Source organism: Antennarius striatus, chromosome 5 (assembly GCF_040054535.1).
Source record: "Antennarius striatus isolate MH-2024 chromosome 5, ASM4005453v1, whole genome shotgun sequence".
Lineage (NCBI taxonomy): Eukaryota > Metazoa > Chordata > Actinopteri > Lophiiformes > Antennariidae > Antennarius > Antennarius striatus.
This window is the reverse complement of record NC_090780.1, coordinates 8,148,166-8,169,752: the sequence shown is the minus strand read 5'-3', so window position 1 is coordinate 8,169,752 and position 21,587 is coordinate 8,148,166. Positions and strand designations below refer to the sequence as shown.

At 41.8% G+C, this 21,587-nt stretch overlaps 1 protein-coding gene across 3 annotated transcripts in view; it reads left to right on the top strand.

Moving 5' to 3' along the window:
* The first annotated feature begins 1,457 nt into the window (after positions 1 to 1,457).
* col2a1b (collagen, type II, alpha 1b) overlaps positions 1,458 to 21,587 on the top strand; it is a 48,672-nt gene continuing 28,542 nt past the window's right edge. Inside the window, exons 1-18 of one of the 3 annotated variants that reach the window (XM_068316448.1) lie at positions 1,458 to 1,777; positions 5,065 to 5,274; positions 6,544 to 6,560; positions 6,880 to 6,912; positions 8,130 to 8,162; positions 8,397 to 8,450; positions 9,740 to 9,841; positions 10,430 to 10,507; positions 12,394 to 12,438; positions 13,357 to 13,410; positions 14,431 to 14,484; positions 14,891 to 14,944; positions 15,640 to 15,693; positions 15,785 to 15,838; positions 16,298 to 16,342; positions 16,461 to 16,514; positions 16,820 to 16,864; positions 17,051 to 17,104. In XM_068316448.1, coding sequence (XP_068172549.1) covers positions 1,687 to 1,777; positions 5,065 to 5,274; positions 6,544 to 6,560; positions 6,880 to 6,912; positions 8,130 to 8,162; positions 8,397 to 8,450; positions 9,740 to 9,841; positions 10,430 to 10,507; positions 12,394 to 12,438; positions 13,357 to 13,410; positions 14,431 to 14,484; positions 14,891 to 14,944; positions 15,640 to 15,693; positions 15,785 to 15,838; positions 16,298 to 16,342; positions 16,461 to 16,514; positions 16,820 to 16,864; positions 17,051 to 17,104 — 1,131 coding nt within the window. In that variant the 5' untranslated portion in view covers positions 1,458 to 1,686. Of the gene's footprint in view, positions 1,778 to 2,427; positions 2,634 to 5,064; positions 5,275 to 6,543; positions 6,561 to 6,879; positions 6,913 to 8,129; positions 8,163 to 8,396; positions 8,451 to 9,739; positions 9,842 to 10,429; positions 10,508 to 12,393; positions 12,439 to 13,356; positions 13,411 to 14,430; positions 14,485 to 14,890; positions 14,945 to 15,639; positions 15,694 to 15,784; positions 15,839 to 16,297; positions 16,343 to 16,460; positions 16,515 to 16,819; positions 16,865 to 17,050; positions 17,105 to 21,587 lie in introns of those variants that run through there. The other 2 variants (XM_068316449.1, XM_068316451.1) reach the window with 2 other exon arrangements.

Sequence of the window (21,587 nt, the reverse complement as noted above, 5' to 3'; positions counted from 1 at the left end):
AGAACTCTGTTATTAGTTTATTCATGATCTATTCCCAGGAGTGTGACTCCAACTCTCACTAATTCTCACCATTCTTTTTGTTTCTCATAGAGTCACTGTATGTGACTTTGAGTGAAACTCTCTGTATGTTATTAAAAACGTGCAAATCTTGATATCAGCACCAGCTTATTTTTCCACCTGGACAGCTCATGCCTGATAGGACATAAATATTGATGGCTTTGAGCATTCTACAGTTGTCCTCCCTGTAGTTCACTTCAGGCTTCTGCATATGATTAGTATGGACAGTATCATCTCAGTGTTTTCCACATCTAGGGGTTATTGATAATGATCATCTATGAACCATTAGGCACTCAATTTATTATCTACAAATCATTTAAATTGACATTCTGTTCAAATTTTTCTACTTTTCCAGAGCCAGCAGTGACGTCTTTCCTGTTTAATTAAGCCAACTTTCTTAAACCAAAACGTATCTCATTGACAATCAAACATCCCTAAGCAATAGGCTTACTCTACTTTTATATTAGTCTGTATCAGAAAATTTGCTTAAATATTCAGAAAATAATAGGAAAATAGACGCCAGTTAGGCTGCAAGGTGGTGCAGTGGGTAGCGCTGTCCCCGCACAGCACGGCTGTTGTGGGTTCGAGTCCCGCTCTGTGCGAAGTTTGCATGTTCTCCCCATGTCTGTGTGGGTTCTCTCTGGGTTCTCCGGCTTCCTCCCACCTCCAAAACCAAGCGCTTTAGGTAAATTGGCCGTTCCAAATTGACCGCAGAGCACTGGAGCCACGCCTGGAGTTTCCCCCGCCTCAGTCACGCACTAAACCAGTTGGAATAGGCTCCAGCTCCCCCCGCGACCCGCCACAGCAGACGAAGTGGTTCGGAAGATGGATGGATGGATGGATGGATGGATGGATGGATGGATGGATGCCATTTAATAAACATCAATTGGTCAATTAACTACTGCTGCTTGAACTCGAGTATTCAGAATATGATGAACTCATAAGGCTCAAAATCAATATTACCAAAGGAGAATCAGACGTTTTCTTACTAGTCCACACCTTGTTTATTAGAGTGACCACAGGTGCAGGAAATACCCCCCACCTGTTACTCAGCTTGACTATAACATTTAAGTTGAATTTATGGATCTTTGAGTGTCATCACACGTAATTACCTGTGTATGAATAGTACGTTATTGAGCTAAAAGAAACACTTTCAAGATCAAGATCTAAAAGATGTAAATGACTCTTTCAGTAAACTGGTGGTCTGAGAGGTGATTGCACCGGAATCTTAGCGGGGGGAGTTTTTTCGGGTTCAGGAGCAGCACGTGTAGAAAGGAGTGGTCTGAGACTGGGATAATGGAACCTGGAGACAGAATGGGAGGGAAACGGGGCTCAGATTTCAGGTTTACGGGGGGTAAGGGGCCGGACTGGGAATATACGAAGATTCATTGAAGGCATCGTGGACATAAAACTACAGCGTCTGGCCTGAAGCGGTCGGTGCTGAGTTTCTGCTGCGGGTCCGGGTCCTGGCGCTGGATTGATCGCTCCCATCCGTCTTTTGGGAGGAGTGAATTTCGAATGGTTTGTCTTTTGTAACCGGGGACACACACACTAAATACTGAGAGAAGCCTCCGCTTCCTTCGCACCCTTCGTTCTCCCTTGAGGGCCCTGCTTGTCTAATATTTAGACATGTTCAGCTTTATGGATTCCAGGACTCTATTGCTACTTGTAGCAGCCCAAGTCTGTCTATTAACCGTGGTGAGATGTCAGGAGGACGACCGTAAGTGTCAGCTTCATTTCTCTATAATGACGAGAATTTAAAGTTGTCATTTAGTGCTTACGGGGAGCAGGTGTCCTTAGTCAAATTACGCACAACCATAAACACAAAACCTAATCTGTGAATAGTTTAGTGTTTGTTTAGGGGTCTAAAATGATTGGATCGCTAATTCCTTTTACGCACAAAAAGTTATTGGCTTGTAATACTCTGTGGCATCAAAAAATAATGTTTGTTGATCGCTGTGGACCCTCTACCTTCCAACAGAGGTGACTTTGCTTTATATTAAAAGTGTGATCAAACTGAATAGAAAAGTTGTTGATGTGCGTAAAAGTGACGCAATGGATGGAGATGTAGCAAGTTTATCCAAAAATAATGCGCACAGAGCAGAGTCTCTTTATTTTCTTGCTCCTGTGGATTTATTTATTTTTATGTTAGTGACTTTATAGAGAGCATATTTATTATGTATTATAATTCTGTGACCTTTATGTTCTGCAGAAGTAAAAGATGAGATTCAGATTTTGACCCTTCACAGTGGTGCCTAGCGACCTACAGTCAAACTGCTGGACACCTGTGGGTGCTTTATGGGCCTTGACAGGTTCTTTTTTTTTTTTTTTTACTGCAGATTCACCCAATATAGAGGGGGATGGGATGGCCAGAAAGTGAAAGGTGGTTAAGCTCAAGGGCCTTCGGTGAAAAATGCTGACATTCCGTTGCTGTCAGAGGGCATCCAGACAAATCCTAGCTTGCTGAGGCAGAATGGTTGAATAATAACCAGTTTTGAAGGGATCCTTTCATATATTAATTCCACGAATGAAAACTCAATATTTCTCCATACTTGAAGATATTCTGACACCTATAGGTATGCAGTTTTGACTTTAGATCCACATATAATAGTGGGTTTGTTTATTCATCATCGTAATATCTTCAAGAGACATTTAAGATTGAAGGTGCACCAGCAGATTGAGGCCAGAAATTATGTTCCACATGATATCAGGGTTTCCATCTGCTTAAAGGATTACCAAGTAGCTGTGACAGTCAAAGACAGTCAGAGCCAAGGTGCAAGGGAGAGGTGACTGGAAAAATGAAAGACAGGGCCATTATTATTTTAATTCTAAGTTTACAAAAACAATTATATCTTTTCAAACAAAGAAAATGTGTTTTCAAGACTGAGGAAATGGAGGAATATCCAAAAGCCAAAGCAACAGCAGGTTTCAGGTTACTCTCTCAGAAAATAGACTCCTGGAAATAATGCGAGCCATTGTTTCTCCAGCATTTTTTCAGAGAGACACTGAAGTGGCAAAGAACTATTATGTTGACTTCAGAATAGCAAGATCAGTGGCCTTAAGTAAACTTAAGGTCCTTTCTATGACTCTTACTACTGATTGACTGTTTGTGTAGGTGAGGGGGTGGTCATGTTAATCAAACAGAGGTAGAGAAGGGATCAAGGGCAAGAAGGTACTAAATACATTGGGAGCAGAACTGACTCTACTCCCTTCCACCTGGGATCACTTTATAGTTTTAATTGTTCATTTTAGTCTCCTGGAAAAAAGCATGGCTGCCAATACTTGGGAGAGGAAACTCATAAATTACTCTCAGCGACAAAAAGCCAGCTTTGTATCTACTCTCCAGCACAGAGGAGCCCTTGTCCCAGAAAATAAAATTCCATATCAGGAGAGTTTTTCATATCTTGGCTAGGACAGGTGCAGCCCTCTGACTGTACATCAAGGCCTGTTAACCTAAATGTCAAAAGGTCCTACATGAATGCTAATGATTTTCTTTTCTTTGATGTGTCTAAATTGGCATCTGATAGAGCTATGGGCTCCAGATGGGTTTTAAAATGCCCCATGTTTGTACAAGGCAATAGTTTGTGAATTGCCCACTCTGTCCCCTTCCAGAAAGACCCCATTCATTGCTACTGAGGTCTCTTAGGTTGCCTAAACACAAGCAATGCTCTAAGGTAAATATAGCTACTGTACTTGCTCCCTCTCCTCTCTCACTCTAGCTGCTCTGTACTCTGAGGTCTTTCTTTTACCCCTTGGTTAGGGTTCAGTGGCTCCAATCTGAGCGTGTCTTTGAGTGGCTGTTTGGCCATCTGTTGACTTTTTAGCTGCCAGACTGTAAAATTTACTCATTTTCCAGTCTGGTAGGAATATGGTTGATTACTGAGTTCATTGTTACATTTTCTTCAGTACTACAATTTAGAACATGTACAGTACCTGTATTGACACATGCCCCTCCCTCATCACGTTCAGGTATGCACTCCACGCCAGAGATGCAATTTTTTAAAAAAATAATATTTTTTTATTTGCTGAATGCAAAGTCGGTCTGTTTCCCCTGCAGTAAATTAGGGTGTCTCCCACAATGTAGACTCGCCCTATATTTAACATGTCGAGGAATGTGGGCCTACTGTCTCTAACTGCTTAAGTCTATTGGTAGTTTCCTGCAGGTGTTTCTCAGCTTCACATAGATCCCATGATGCTACACTGACCCCTTGTGGCTATTTGCGAGATTGTATGCCTTTAAATCAATAACTGGATTGAGAGGTGCTTATCGATAAATGGTATCATCTCACAAGTATGTTTGTTTTTATGAGGTCCGTCATGTTGTAGTCCTTTTTTGTAGCTTACTAAGAGGCACACAGACATATTCAGGAGGAGAGGGGAATTTACCTGTAGCAGAGGTGCAGCAGTTTGATTGAAACCCTCCCAGTTAATGTGTTTACTGGAGGAACAACCGTTGCTGCCTCTCAAATGTAAGGATTTGTTGCTTGTTTTTGTCAAATTCAGTATGATGGTAACTTCAGTGTTTTTTACACTGTTCTTAAATAAAACAAGTTACTGAGTACATGATTACTCTGGTTGTGAGATATTAAGACAGACAGACAGACTTATCTATGTTTTGAGGCATTTTATTGACAAAATTCAAAATGAACTAATCAGAAACATAACAAGTAAAATGATCAGTGATGAAAATAGTTACAGTGCAAACAATGAAAGCTGTTGTTGCAGAAAGAGTTCAGATCCCATCTGTGCTGCTTGTTGCCCTTTACAAAGCTTTTAATGCTAAGAGGCTCAGTGAAATATCAGACTGAACCAACAACATCCAACAATTTTTGCATTAACATTTTATGTTGTGCTCTGTGTGTGCTTCCAGCATTAGTGGAAAAAAAGGATTTTGTTTGCATTCTGCATAAGTATATAAATGTTTTTTTTTAAATACCTGATGTATAATTTCCTTTTTTCCTTCTACCATGGTCCTACCTGTTTGTCTCACTATGACCTCACACACAGAGGACGGTGCTTTTAGCTGTATGCAGGATGGACAGCGCTATAGCGACAAGGACGTATGGAAGCCAGAGCCTTGTCGCATCTGTGTGTGTGACACTGGAACCGTCCTGTGTGATGAAATTGTCTGCGAGGAGCTAAGAGACTGTCCCAAACCTGAAATCCCTTTTGGAGAGTGTTGCCCCATCTGCGCCGCTGACCAGTCGCCATCCATTGGTTGTAATTTATTTATTTCACACCTCTCATAAATAAATTACTCTCAAAGATCATGTTGTTTATTTTGGGTAGAAAATAACAGCGTATTATTAATCAAAGGTTTGGCAGGAATGATTTATTGTGGGTAAAATCAGAACATTATTATCGAACAACCTTTGATTTTAATTTTGTTTTCTACCCCAAAATGAGCAAATGATAAGAAAAAAACAACAGTGGCACGTCTGACCAAATTTCAGTGAAATCCTACCTCAACGTCATTTTTCCATAGCTGGCTCACCTTGGCCCCATCCGCACTTGCTCATTCCCAGAGTAACGTGAAAACATGTGGGAGTCATTAAGGAAATACCTCAGTCAAGAAGGCACGTCCTAAATTTCTACTCTGATTTCTGCAGATCTGATGGCAAGAAAAACTGTCAAAATCTGTGAAGCCGTTCTCAGTATTTTAAACTGCCATCAGAGGAGACTCTGATAAACTAAGAGCATATTTGTGATCTTTGGAAACAAGCAAGTGTCACTCGAGGAGCTGAGCTGAAATCCAACGTGTCACTGTTAGCATTGCTTGCTTTTGAAATACAATACTTCATGAAATACTTAATCTTCCTTTCTTTGCTAAATGATGTGCTGAGTAAGCAGAATTTAAGACAGGCAGAATGTGCAAACCAGCTGCCAAATTACAATTGTTTTTTCCTTTTTTAGATTAGTAGATGTGTCCAAACTTAAAGCTATTAAACACTGTCAGCTACGTGAAGTTGGCACTGAAAATTTTTTATCAAATTACTTAAAAATCTGAATTTGCATATTTTAGACTACGTAACGAAGAAGAATGCCTCACATGTCTTTAGATCATAACATATCAGCTGACTTATAACATATAGAAACTCCAGATTTATCAACATATAGCTACTTACCACTGCTAATAATAATGCTATAAAATAGAGGCACAGCCTAGAAAGGAATGCCTAGTTACTGCATTCCAAATCTTTTGCTTCCTGTCACCCCTGTTTTGCCTGCAGCTGCTTTGCTTCTGCTTTGAGCTTTTAAGATGGTGAATCAGCCAACACTTTTTCAAACATGATGGGCTGTTTAGGTGTAAATGTGGTTTGGTGGTGGTCTTCAGTTTAATTCAGGAAAACTCAATCGTCAATCAGCGTACCGACTTTCTGCTTTTCTAGGGAATAGAGTGCAGTACAACCCTGGTGTTTTTTTTATGTGTTGTCCATTCTCTAACTGTTGCTTCTCCTCTCTCACCCCACTTGACCACATTAACAGGAACACCTGGAGCTAAGGTGAGATCCTGCAGGATATTAGCATGCTTTGTGTATTTGTTAAAGGAAGCTCTGCAGAACTTGTGATTAAATCTCCAGCCCAGACTGATAGCAGTGGTGCATGACCTACACTTTATGGATTTAGATGTGTCATGAAAGAGCTTGTCAGATGGATGGAAGCTGTTTCCTCTTTGACACAGTAATGGTTGTTTACTTGTCATCATATTCTCTTGAGGGCTGTAAAATATGATCAATACAAGACAGCTGAAGAAATAACATCAAATCATTTTGTTCTTTGAATCCTAATTGCTGTTTTTATGCATTATCTTTTCATCATCAGGGTCAGAAAGGTGAACCTGGAGACATTACTGATGTAAGTTGACAAACAGCACAAAAAAACCCCCAAATGCTGCTTTGCTGAAGTAAAAATGCAATTCTGTGATATGAAGATATTTCATTACAAGTAGAAGTCCTGAAGAGTAAAAACATGAACAGTGTTTTATCAACATCTTAAAGTACAGCAAGAAAAGTAGTGAGTACTAGAAATACTCTCCAAAATCTGATGTGGTACACTCTATGAGATATTTAACTATTTTATTGTTATTACTGATGCAATAATGTATAAATAGCATTTAACTGAGAATATTTTCTTCATTTACATACTACTGACAGTTTATTTCATGCCAGTGCAAAACTTTATAAAAGTCAACCATATGTACTTCATTTAAAAACTCAAACTAATTAAATAAACTTCAACAAAAGTATATTATATTACATTTGTGAATGTATAAAGTAATTATGATCAACAACCAGAATAACTCTAGAATGAGTACATCAGAGGGACAGCACTTGTGAGAGGATTTGGAGATAAAGCCAGAGAGGCCAGACTGAGATGGTTTGGACATGTCCAGAGGAGAGATAGTGAATATATTGGTAGAAGGATGCAGAGTTTTGAACTGCCAGGCAGGAGGCCTAGAGGAAGACCAAAGAGGAGGTTTATGGATGTAGTGAAAGAGGACATGAAGGTAGTTGGTGTGAGAGAAGAGGATGTAGAAGACAGGGTTAGATGGAGGCAACTGATTCGCTGTGGCGACCCCTGAAGGGAAAAAGCCAAAAGGAAAAAAAGAAGAAAAGAATAACTCTAGTCTAATGATGAATCGTGTCAGTCACAGACGGGTCGGATAAATTATACACTCATCAGGAAGCCAGATTAATGCCTCACCACAACCCTCACCCGGTTCGTTGTATAGGAGAGAAGGACAGACAGTGAAACTGTTGAACTGCACATGGAAATGTTTTATGTCTCTGAGGCTACACAAGTTCTTAGCAGGAAATAAGTTGCTGTTGTTTACAGTAAGTTTCACATGCTTTGCCTGAAGAGAGCAACGAATAAACTTGCTCTATTTGGAGAAAGATGTTTCCACCACCGTGAATGTAGAGCTAATCCCCACATGAACAAATACAAATGAATGTGTTTTAGTAGCCCTGAATTTAAATCGTTTGGTGCCATAGTGCTCTATATGACCTCAAGTATAACACCTTTTTAAGAAATGGCAGACTCAGAAGACGTGTTTTCTCTATTTCCTACAGGTTGTAGGACCAAGAGGACCAGCTGGCCCAATGGTATGCACCAATTTCTACAGTTTCATATTTCCCTTAATTTCTCTGCAGAAGCTTTTGTGTACAGAGAAAGGCAGTATTTAGAGTAAGCAGGTATTACATTTAATTGCCGCAAGCAGTGCCAGGAAATGGAAACTGATCTTGCATAACAGTAACAGCAGAGCTCCCAAACTCCAGCTGTTTCTTCTACAAAATCACCTGAAGGTACTGATTCCTTCACTGTCTGCTGTTCACCAGGGCCCACCAGGAGAGCAAGGACACCGTGGACCGAGAGGAGAGAAAGGGGAGAGGGTCAGTTTGTCATTTTCATTCCAAAATCTAGACAGACTTTCTTTTCTCTTGGGAAGTACAATGCATTAGGGGTAATTTGATAGGTTTAAGTGTTTGGGAAGATGGTGGATGGGATGTCTGCTATCTACATGATAGGGCTTCATCTCTAACTAGTCGTGTGTTGTTCTAATAGCGCTGTGTCGTCCGGGTTGTTTGACAGATGTGATTTATATTGGAATACGCTGCTTCTCAAACAGAAGCCTGTATTTAATGATTGCATGTAAAAACACTTGGATGTGATATTAACTACGGGCTAGGAGTCCAATTTGTGTTGTCATATTGTTCCTGCCGCACCATGTCGATGTTGGCTAGCAGAGGTTAAGCAGCCTTCAAGGTGTTCAGCACATTCTTTGCTCAGGATCTCCTTGAAGGGTAATTTGTCACTACATGCTCGCAGGTATGCCAGGTAGTGTGATTTATGCTGAATGCAGACTTTATGACCTCTTGAGAAAACAATTTGTATTTCTTTGTGATTCTAAAATTTGACTATGGTCTCTTATTGAGGTTTTTACCTCTAAAGTAGTAGTTTAATTGTGTAGGCCCTCAGTGCAGTTCGGAAACTATTCATTTGAGCATGAAACTAGTATGTGACAATTACAATTCAGCACTATGCCATCTGCCAGTGACTGTGTGATGATTTATCCAACGTGCAGCTGAGCTCAGACATTGGCCATAAGCCAGTCACTTGTCACAATTATTATTTAACGCTTCCCCCGAACAGAACATCAAAGTTTTATATGTGATTTTATAGCTAGTTAAAACATTAGGTGGTAGGGTAATTCTTAGTTAAATATCTGTCATCTATGTTTATGTTTCTACAAAAAAATGGGCATATTTGAGTCAAATGAGAAGAAATAATAGGTAAATATGTGTATATACTGTATATAGTAGGATATAAAAATCGTTGATGAATGGAAAGATATAAATACTTTATTCATTTGTAAATTAAATGTCAAAAGTCAGTAGTTTCAGCATCTCAGATCTGTTGGCTTTGGCAGCTTTCTGTGATACCAGCTGATATCCCCGTGTTGTTTTTCATCTGTTTTCTCTCATTGTATGAAGTGAATTATAAACAGATTTTTGCATTAAAGTTGTATCATCTTTCAGGTTACAAATAAGAATCGGATTGACCGATTGTTGTGATTCATGACATCCTCATTCAAACTTCTGGACATAGCGCTGGCTTTCATCCAAGTTAAAAAAAAAAGAAAGAAAAGAAAAAAGAAGTATATTGTATTGATTCATTTCAGGGAAGTGTTGGTCCCCGTGGCAGAGATGGTGAGCCTGGCACACCCGGAAACCCTGGCCCCCCTGGGCCCCCTGGACCTAATGGACCCCCAGGCCTTGGTGGGGTAAGTGCTTCATTACAAGAAGCGCTCACTGCAGACTTAAGAGCAGATAGATTGATCCCTGATGATGGCTGAGAACAGCTTCACTCAGACTACATGGAATAAGCAGAGAGATTCCAGAAGCACAAAAGACGTGGGAAAGGTTTGATGTTTTGGGAGGAGGAGGAGAGAAGACAACAGAGGGTAAATGCAGAGAGAGACAGAATAGATCGAATGCCTCTCATTCTTTGCAGGAGAAAGGGAGGGAGGAGGCCGATGGAGTGGAGGGGAGGAGGGAAGGCAGTATGACAGACGAAGGGAAAGGAAGCTTTTTTAGGGGGAAACAAGGAGACTCTTTGTGAAGGCGAAGGAGATGAAAACTGTTCACATGCCCTCTGTCTGCGTCAGGATTGGCATAATGAGCTCTGCAGCTGACAGCCTACTAAGAGCGCCTCTCCTGCCAAAATGACACAGCATCCTTCAAACTCTGCAGATTAAATTAAACCAAAATAAATGCTCTATTTTTATATCACCAAGAACAGACAGATCTCACTTTTAAAGCTCTCAAGTTTGTATTCATTAACGAAAAATATTTTTATTTTCTTTCACCAGAACTTTGCTGCTCAGATGGCTGGTGGTTTTGATGAGAAGGCTGGAGGTGCACAGATGGGTGTGATGCAAGGACCAATGGTGAGGGAACAATGATGAGACAAGCTTCCACGTCCATGGTTAATTTATTTTTTGCTTGTTTTTTGGTTTCATTTGGCTACTTATGAATCTGCTTGGACACTACACTCTTGGAGGGATCAAGACAGACTGTCTTTCCATCTGGAGGCCTGGGTTTAAAATATGTGCTGGCCCTCCTGAAGTGACTTTGAATGGATTTTGGAATCCTTCTCAATCCCAGTGCAATTTTTTTTTCTTGCATTTTTACTTTTATGGAGGATTACAATCAACCGCCAATACAGAAACCACAAGATGGATACATCTACATTGCCATTCACCCCCAGGAGGAGATACTGATGGAGGATTTAAAATCTTCCAAGATGGGAGGGAACAGATTCCAGCATGTTTTTCACTTTTTTAGTGATGGATTCTGGTGAAACAACAAATTAACAGTCAGCTCTCTGTTTTGGATTGTAATGGAAAATAAACACCTCACATGGAGTACAGACAATTCATTTCATAAATAGAGGAAACAGCCATTTATCTTGAACATACAGCCTTGAATAACCAAAGGTGCAGTTGGTTATCTGGCATCGCAGCTTCCATAAAGAGCGTACTGGGAGTCATTTTGGTTCAGCCTAGCAGTGCCTCAGCCCAGCAGAAGTTTCAGACACCAGGAGTGGGGGTGTGGGGCAAATGGAGCTGATCACTTCTCCACAGCTAGCAGTAGTCAATGTGGCCTCACTCCTACTGAGTGTCCTTCCACATGTCTCTTATAAAACCAGTGCCTTTCTTAAGCCAGCCCATATTCACTCTGGGTTTCACCAGACTGTTGGGGGAGAGAGCAGCGACAGAATCAGACTTGGCTAGTGTTTAATTACAAGCTTATGAGTCTTCATGTACCTTCTCAGTGCACCAAACACTCAACAACACTCCCACTCAGATCTAGGGAAACATTTAGAAAACACGTATACACTTGCCACAAACATATATTCAAACACCCTGAAGTCACAGAGCCCCATTTATGCATCTCTGCCTGTGGCGGTGAAGGCTCCTCACAACCACTGAAAGGAGACTTTCATTCGCCTCTGAGGACCGCTGTGTCCCGCTGCGACATTTTGTTTGGCTGCCATCCTGATTTTATGAACACAATCATCATGTTTATGTGATGGAAACTTCACACAATTGATGCACTTTTTTTACTTCATTGAAGGAGCGTTGATGAAATCAACTGGTAATGCAGTTCTTGCACGACTGATCTTCTTTACATGTGTGTTTATGAGATATAAAGGCCAACAGGGAGAAAAGTGACACAGATTTGGCTCATCACCCCTGTAGAATGTGATTTTCACTTCCTGAGCAGTGATGCATGAAGTTCAAGCAGAAATGCCTTTCTTGTGTGATGTTAGGTGCTCTCGCAGAGCAGATTAGGGTCCAGCCAAGGAGGATTTTGGTCTAAGGAATCTCACCTTCAGTGAGGAAACATTTTTCTACAACAGTTTAGTATTGATATTTCTCATCCAGTTTCAAGTTATTAAAAAAAAAAAAAAAAACTTACATAGAGTTTACCTTAGTGTGAACTCCTGAAACAAGTTGCAGTTGGTAAACTGAGCTAGGAAAAGAAGGGAGTTGAAGATGAAAAGAGAGGGACAGAGAACGTTGACTGTGGAATTTCAGAGGATTTATGGATTTTACAAGAAGCATTTTTTACCTTTAGGGGGAAGCAGGTCATTTTTAATTTCATAGCCGAATTCAAGTGCTCACAAAAATATTCCCTTCCCCTTAACACCCACACTCAGCACTGCATATATAGACCGTCTGTTTGCACCAGACTGTTACTTGTGTTGGTGACGTTTATACGGATGTGGCTGTTGTTTATAAGCCTGTTGTTGTGTTTTTTCTTCCCATAGGGCCCCATGGGTCCCCGAGGACCACCTGGCCCCACTGGGTCACCTGTAAGTACCAGCTCTATGCCCTAGACAGCAGCACAAGCTGTGTGAAATGTAACAAATGTAATGTGCTCAGTGCTGTGTGTTTGTAAGCCACATAGTCTACTTCCCCAAAAGGTATATAATGACAAATAATGACCCCTGCATGACCGGTGACTTTGATAACAGGGCCAGAATACCACAGCCTGTCAGGGATCAGCGTTTGTACAGGCCTGGCGGCCATGGTGACTGTTTCCGGGATACGCCTGTCACCCAGCTGCAGGCTCAGGGGCTTTTTCTACACCTGTCAGTTTACCGCTCACAGAGCCTGTGGGTTTACACCTCCACAAACACACCCTGCCTCTCATCAGAGGCAGAGCTCCACCTGTAACCCATTTCCTCCTCCCGGATTCCGATTGAAGCTGTTAGGTTGGAGGAGAAACCGGTTGACTTGCTTCAACTTGATGGTTTAAAGCAATCCTCATCTAGTGGAACATATTTTATCCTCTGACACTTTTTACTGCTTTTAGACAGGATTCAAACAGGCTTAGAGTCATAACATATTTCACAGAGGTAGTTTTGCAATAACTGTGTTGGTAAAATTGTATTTAATACAGATGCTGGTTTATATGTTATTGATTCTGTTCATAGAATATATTTTAATTATGTATTTATTTAGATCATTAACCACCGAAACATGACACATATTTATTATATAAAAATCAATATGTGTAGAATTGTGGCCACAATGTAAATCACAGCAGATGATGAAAACATGAAAAAGCAAAGATCTGATTTTCCGATTTTGCTTCATTTAAATTGTCTGTCATTGTTTTGTTTTGTTTTAAATCCGTAGCAGTTTTTAACTTAACGTCCTCTCAGAGGCTGCATATAAAGCAAAAGTTTCTCTCTTGTTTAACAACCTCTCCTCTTTCTCCATCCCAGGGCCCACAAGGTTTCCAAGGCAACCCAGGAGAGGCTGGAGAGCCTGGACAGTCTGTAAGTATCCCACAGAGTCCTCCACGAGTCTTTTCTCCTCACCTACTTGCTTCAAAGTCTGTAGACCTCATCATCTTAATCTTTTTCAACTGGATGCCCTCCCTTTTTTTTGTTCTACTCAACATGTACAACCAGACTGGATAACAGTTACTGGAGACACAATATATTTGCTTCTTTCAACTTCATGAGGAAACCTAAGCCCCTGCGAGCCTCGCTGGGTCCGCTATAGTCCCATAAAGTTCTTCAACACTTTCTTAGCTATCGTTGCTCTCCATTAACTTCTATGTCCAGTTCTATTTGAGCAGCCACCCTGTCAGTTTTAACATTTTCAACCCTATTTGGTTTATGTTGTGTTAAAGCCTAGTGTCAACGATACTGAACTAACTGGGACTCTGTAGGCACCACTTTTGTTCTTCTCTCAGAATTATTTTGTCTTTATTTAACCACCTCGACATTCCATGCTGTTCCTGTTTGGGTGTTTATAGTTGTCCATTATAAATTTCTGACCAGACTCCATTTTAATTTCTTGCTGCCCCCTCTCAGCCTGTTCTTCACCCTTACTTCCCCCTCCTGTGGTTTCCAACCTGACTCTGGAGGCTTCCAGAAATTGTCCATCATGCCCTGTCATTTCCCAGCCGATAGAAAATGCAGGGTCTCACCTCTGCTGTGTTAATCTGTTCCTGTGGAGGGTCTGAGGTGCCCCCACTTGTCAAAATGTTCCAGTGCATCGTTATGTCAGATTAAAATCACGCCTCCTTCCAGAAAATAACTTGACAGTTGTAGAGGGGTCACGATGGTGGCCAAGAATTTGTCAAGACTGAAGATAATTTTAGCCTTTTAAATCCCAATCAGTCAAAGACAGCGTTCTCCATCAGGGCATGAAATGATCAGCAGGATATCAGTAATGAGCTAATGAAACAAGATGTTCTGTCTTTATTGTGTCTGGTTTGGAAACTGTCTGTGGTACCATCCTGAATAGAAACTGTGTTTGACCTTTGCTTGTTTCCTCTTTATTAACAGGGCCCCATGGGCCCCCGTGGCCCTCTTGGAGCACCTGGAAAACCTGGAGATGATGTAAGTGTCTGTAATAACATAATAATGTTCTGAACACAATTCCAGTAAGCAAAGTACGACATAAAATGAGGCTTAGGCAACTTTCCTTACATTAATTACATACTCTGTTTGTATTCTGCAAACTCACCGTCCCTGCTGCCTTTGACCTGAAAAATACAGAAGGGCATTTAAGTATGTGTTCAACTTTCTGTACTGCGAGAATTATAATAGCTCATGTGTAATTCTGATGTTTGGCCACACGATGGCAGCCGACATGATATACAGTAGTGCAATATGTCCACTACTACTGCTTGCGTTCACATCAACTACATTGAGTACAGAGTACAGTAGATCACATTCAATGTAGTGTTAAATAAAAGCACGAGTTTAGCTTTAACTTCAGTCTGCTGCTCTCTGCTTGCTCTAGGGAGAGGCTGGCAAACCAGGCAAGTCGGGTGAGCGTGGACCGTCTGGGCCTCAGGTGAGATTCTTCTGAATGGGCTTTAGACTGAAAGTTTTTCTATTGTTAGTCTCTGCTGCTTCCAGCAGCCGCCCTGGTAATAGACTGTTAGAAAAGGACTTCTAACAAACTTCTAAAACAATTTGTTTCGTATCATACTCATCAGATAGCATTTGAATGCCCTTGCATGTATAGTGAATATTAGTGATGAATTGAATTGAATTGAATTGAATAGAATTGAATTGAATTGAACTGTGACGCTGTCACTTCAGAGTAACTATTTCTGCATTTACTTAAACTCCTCTCTCCCCTTCTCCGCTTAAACTAATTAAACACTTAAACTGATCAAGCACTAAGTCATCATAGATTACAGTGTAGACTGTCTCTAGATTTTAACTTTTTATATACTTAACATCTGTAAATTACCTTTGTTTTGTTGTGTTGCTGTCATTCTGTGTTATTCTACATGTACTGTGCTCTGGAAGAGAATTTTCCGTTTGGTAAAATACAGTCTAAGCCTTTAAATATGTTGGATAAAGTTGTTGATAATCAAGAACCCTAGCTTTTTCTGAAGATCCCGTTAGAGCCAAAAACAAGTGCACAACCTTTTTTTCAATGTTGGAGCAAAACTCTGTAAGCTCTGTCCCACTGATTCCAGCCAAGTGCCACAGAGTATTATATAAACCCTCTGCATCGTCTGTCCTTTTGCATCATAGGGAGCGCGTGGATTCCCTGGAACTCCAGGCCTGCCTGGCATCAAGGGACACAGAGTGAGTTTTGTCTGTTTCTATGAATTTCAGACTGTTGTTTTTCTTTATTTATGATCACATTTGTGACTGTCTCTCTGCTCTTTCTTGACAGGGTTATCCAGGCTTGGATGGTCTAAAGGGAGAGACTGGAGCCCTGGGTGCTAAGGTAGGATTGGAATTCCCATTAATCTGTGAACTATACCTTAAATATGAGGATAACTCGCTCCCACCAGCCATCCTTGGAGTGTGAGCTGACAGTGGGAGGTGTCAGCACTACCTCCCTGTCACTGCCAAGGCGCCCTTGAGCAAGGCGCTATCCCCCCTACAGGCTGCTCATTTGGGGTACATCCTGAAGTCGCGACCCTTCACTTCACCCTTCACTGCTTGTTTGTACTAATCGCATGCCTAGTGTATTGTGCTTAGTTCAGCGGCCTGTACACAACATTGTATTGTATACATTGTCAGACACATATATTCATATAGAGTATAAAGATAATTTCCCCGTTGGGGATAATAAAGCTGACTTTCTTTCTTCTTCTATCTTCTGAATTCATTACTTTCACTTAACAAAAGTGAGTAAAAAGACTGTTGTGCTGCATCAACAAAGCAAATGTTTCCTCTATAGGGTGAAGCTGGTTCCCCTGGAGAAAATGGCACTCCTGGACCGATGGTGTGTAATGCATGACATCACAGCAACAACATGTGAAAACAAAAATATTTGCACAAATATTAAGACACTACCGATTGCTGATTATAAGGGTTGCTTCTCCTCTCCTACATGCACACAGGGACCTCGTGGTTTGCCTGGTGAGAGAGGCCGCCCTGGATCCAGTGGCGCTGCTGTGAGTGTCATCGTTCTATCTGTAATCTATAATAATTTGACATCAGATTTTCAACAGGTGGATTGGATGCTTTAAAAGAGGAAGGAGCATAACCATAACAGTGATCTATATTTATTGACAGGTGTTTCTTTTAATGCACAAACCAGAAGTGCTACCTGTTAATTATACTTCTGTTATTCAGAGACATGAACCTCAATATGTTTTTTTTATCCAATATCAAGTGTAAATCTCGTTACATCTTATTTGTAGACAATACAATTAAGTCAAATTGCCCATGTGGTGATATTGTGTTATTGATTATTCAGGGAGCACGTGGAAATGATGGTTTGCCTGGTCCCGCTGGTCCTCCTGTGAGTATTGCTTCTCTGTCGCTTTAGATTCATTGCCATCGTTAGCTGCAACTAAGGAATCCAGTCGATGAAAGCCATCATCACTCTTCCACACAAAACCCCATCTACAGTATGATGGTAGCATCTCCAGCTGGATGTGTCAGTGATTAACAGCAGAGCTGACAGCCTGATCTTTCCTCTCTACAGGGCCCAGTTGGTCCCTCTGGAGCTCCAGGCTTCCCTGGCTCTCCTGGTTCAAAGGTAAGTCACGAATTGCATAAATTCTCTAGAACTGGTGCTCCTCTGCATCTCCTCCTTCTTTGTTTTTGTTTTGTCGATGAGAATCATACAATAAAATATCCAGGACAACTGAGGATCCGCCTCACATCATTTGAACATTTTTGTTATCTAACAAGTAAAACAAATTAGATGTATTACAGGTGCAAAAATGTGTTTTTTTTAATATATTCTTTGTACTTAGAATATTACTTTTTAAAAAATTAAATCAAGAAAATGGAAGCACAGAGCTAAGGGAGGATTTAGTTGAGGCAAGTTGAAATGCTTGAGTGAAATACGAGAAGGCTGCACTACACTGAGAAATACTTTAAGCCTCCATCTGTGTGGAAAATTATGGAGAAGGGAGGTTTTAAAAGTGTCGCTCTCTCTCTCTCTCACTTTGTCTTTCTTTCTGTTTTCTTCTTGTCGCTCTCTGCCTTGCATCTGATTTATCCTCCCTTCATGGCAGACAAGCCCGGCTCTGTGCCGGCCAATGAGGTCCTGGATAGTTTTGGAAATCCTTTAAGAGATTAAACTGTAGTACTTCACAAAATCCAGGAGTTTTCTGTGAAATAGCGAAAGCAGATGACTTAAGTTTGTCTGTTTTTATGCATTGTATCATGTATCAGCTTACTTACATTAATACTTTTGTGTTTGTGTTTGACTGTACAGTCAGTATTTTTGGAAGTGCCCCATGGTGATGAATATTAAGCATATTACTATTACAATAGTAATATTACTACTATATTATTACTATTACTATTACATATTACTACATATTTGTGCTATAGTAGCGCCATTAGCGCTTTGGAGATGCTCTTTACCTGTATGTACGTGACTCAAAGAGAATAACACAATTAGAAAAAACAACGATTATAACCTCAGCTATCCTCAGCAAAATAAACTGTGTTCCCATGGTGAAAATATCTAAAGAGACAGCTTCTACCCAGTTCCTGTTGAGTCTCAGCGTTGAATTATTTAGCAGCAGCCAAGATATTGCCTCTAAAATGCTGGGAATATTTTCCATAACTTTAAAATAATAGCAGATGTTGCGCACTTTGTCCCATTTTTCATCTGAGTTTCAGGGCCAGAAAACTATCAGCTTCAACAGCAAGCATGACCAAAAGAAAACCTCAAGGCACACACTATTATGTCATGTGATTGAGTCTGAAGAGTTTACAAAGCTGCAGAAAGAAAAGGAATTTCATTCAGCAAATTGTCAAAGATCATTTCAAACCACCGGTGTGTTAAAAGTGTCTGGCTAGCGTCCACAGTTTTTCTGAATGGCGGTCCAAGCTCTATTTTATTACCAAACCAGATTGTCTGTAAATTATAATGCTTGGGATAAACATAATACTTTGGATTAGACACTTTATAACAGCAGTGAAGCTTATTATGATCATTCCTTGCCACAAAGGAAGTAAGGAGAGGGATAAAGGAGTGTAGTCTGTCCATCTGTCCATTTTTTTTTCCAAAGCATAACTCAAAAAATCTTCAATATTCTTCAGCAAAACTTTCTATGCACAGTAACCAAGTACTCAAGTGGTGCCTTTTGATGTTTGGGATCTTTGTTTTACTTCCATAAAGGCTCATTGGAGGTATTTGTCTCAGATGAGGATTTCAGGGGCAGAACACATCTCTTATGTACCAGACATGAGCCTTGTGATATTTTTTAGCTTGCCTGTATTTAAATTACTATTAACTTCAGTTTTGAAAGATCAGAACTTCATGCTTGTTTAATATTTAATACAGAGAAACACAGCCCCAGTGGCTAGCATTTACAGTAAGAAGGTTCTGGATGTGTTTCCTTTCTGTGCACCTGGAAGTGAGCATGTTCCCCCTGTGTTTACGTGGGTTCTCTCTGGGTTCTCTGGCTTCCTCCCACCTCCAAAAACATGCACCATAGGTGAATTGGTCTTTGCAAAGTTGTCCGTAGATGTGAGAGTGAATGGTTTTCTGAATTGTGTGTTGGCTTCTCATCCGGGGTGTACCCCACCTGCTGGGATAGGAACATTCATGACCAACTTGTCAGATAAGTGCCTGAAGACAAGATGATTACATCTCATCTTCAATAAGATGAATTAATGAACGAACAAACAAACCTGTGAAAAAAATCACAAAGTTTTTTTTTCTGATCGTATAAAAACTAGTAATCAGTATAATGTGAACAGCTCTAATGTAAAAATTGGTGTTTACCCCTGGAGACCCACCACCCGCAGGGCAGATTGATAGGTTGGGTTCGCTGCCATATGGGTGGCAGTGACGATAGGGGTCACGACGGACCAGACCCAGGTGGCAGAAGCTGGCTTTGGGGACGTGGAATGTCTCCTCATTGATGGGGAAGGAGCCGAAGCATATGTTGGAGGTGGAGCAATACCAGTTGGATGTGGTGGGGCTTACTTCCATGCACAGCCTTGGTTCTTGAACCAAACTCTTGGATGTGAGTTGGACCTTTTTTTACTGTGGAGTTGCATCAAGATGAGGCCCAGGGTGGGTGTTGGTATACTCACAAGCCCCCAGCTGAGCGCCGCTGTGTTGTAGTTTACCCCAGTGGACGAGAGGGTTGCCTCCCTACGCCTCAAAGCTGCAGGAGGGAAAACTCTGACATTTGTTTGTTCGTATGTGCCGAATAACAGCTCGGAGTATTTGGCCTTCTTGGGGTCCCTAAATGAGGTCTTTCACGGGATCCCACGGGAACTCTATTGTTCTTTTGGGGGACTTCAATGCACACGTCGGCAATGATGGAGACACCTGTTGTTGGACTGAGCAGTGTTATGTTGTTGGACTTCTGTTCCATGTTCGAACACAAGGATGCTCATAAGTGTACCTGGTACCCGAGCACCCTAGGTCTGAGGTCAATGATCAATCTCGTGATCATATCATCTAACCTTCGACCGTATGTTTGGACACTCGGGTGAAGTGAGGGGCAGAGCTGTCAACTGATCACCACCTGGTGGTGTGTTGGATCCGTTGGCAGGGGAAACCTTTGGATAGACCTGGTAAGCCCAAACAAATAGTGCGGCTGAACTGGGAATGTCGGGAGGAGGACTGTCCGCGAGGCCTTCAATTCACATTTTCGAAGGAGCTTCTCGTGCATCCCTGTGAAGGCTGGGGACATCGAACCTGAATGGTCGATGTTCAAAGCTTCAGTTGCCGAAGCTGCAGCTGAGAACTGTAGTCTCAAGGTCTTGGGTGCCTCAAGGGGTGGTAACCCTCGAACACCATGGTGGACCCCGGTGGTCAGGGAAGCCGTCCGACTGAAGAAGGAGGCTTTCAGGGGCATGTTGTCCCTGGGGACTCCTGAAGCAGTTGCAGGGTTCTAACAGGCCAGAAGGACTGCAGCCTCGGTTGTGATGGAGGCAAAACAGAGGGTATGGGAGGAGTTCTGAGAGGCCATCTAGAAGGACTTTCGGACGGCACAAAAGTTGTTCTGGAGGACTGTCCGACATCTCAGAAGGGGAAAGCGGGGGACAATCCAAGCTGTATATGGCAAGGATGGGACACTGTTGACATCAGGGGCGGCAGCGGCTCAGCGGGTGGTAGAGCGGGTCGTCCTATGATTTAAGATCGGTGGTTCGATTCCTGCTACCGCCCCCCCAAAAATAGGTGTCAGCTCATCTCCGGAGCACTGCCAAGGCACCCTTGAGCAAGGTGCTGTCCCCTTTACAAATTGCTCATTTGAGGCGCACCAAGAAGGAGCTGCCTGCCACTCTACCTCCCCTGCATGCCTACAGGCCCCCTTGTGTGTGTGTGTGATACAGGGGCCTGTACTCACAAATATATATGTATGCATGCGTTTGAATCAGTAGCTAGAGTGTGCGTTCTTAATTTCCCTTCGGGGATCAAACCAGTATATAAAAAAAACAAAAACAAAAAATCAACTGAGGAGGTTGTCGGTCGGTGGAAGGAACACTTTGAGGAACTCCTGAATCCAATTACCCCAACTGACACGTCCTCTGTTGCAGAGGCAGAGCTGGAGGATGTTGGGATATTCGAATCAATCTCTCTGGGTGAAGGTTTCGAGGTAGTTAACCACCTTACGGTGGCAAAGCCCCGGGTGTTGATGAGATTCGCCTGGAAATGCTGAAAGCTCTGGGTGTTGACGGTCTGTCATGGCTGACACGCACTGTCCCACACAAAAGTGTCCCACACATAGTCTGGGACAGTGCCAAAGTGGCAGACTAGGTTGGAGGTTTCTATTTTCAAAAAGGGGGACCAGAGGGTGTGTGCCAACTATAGGGCATCACACTTCTCAGCCTCCCTGGGAAGGTTTACTCCTAGGCGCTGGAAAGGAGGGTCCGGCCGATTGTCGAACCTCGGATTGAGGAGGAACAATGTGGGTTCCGTCCTGGTCGTGGAACAACGAACCAGCTCTATACTCTCAAAGGGATCTGAGAGGGGCCTTGGGACTATGTCCATCCTGTTTACTTGTGTTTTGTGGACTTGGAGAAGGAGTATGATCGGGTCC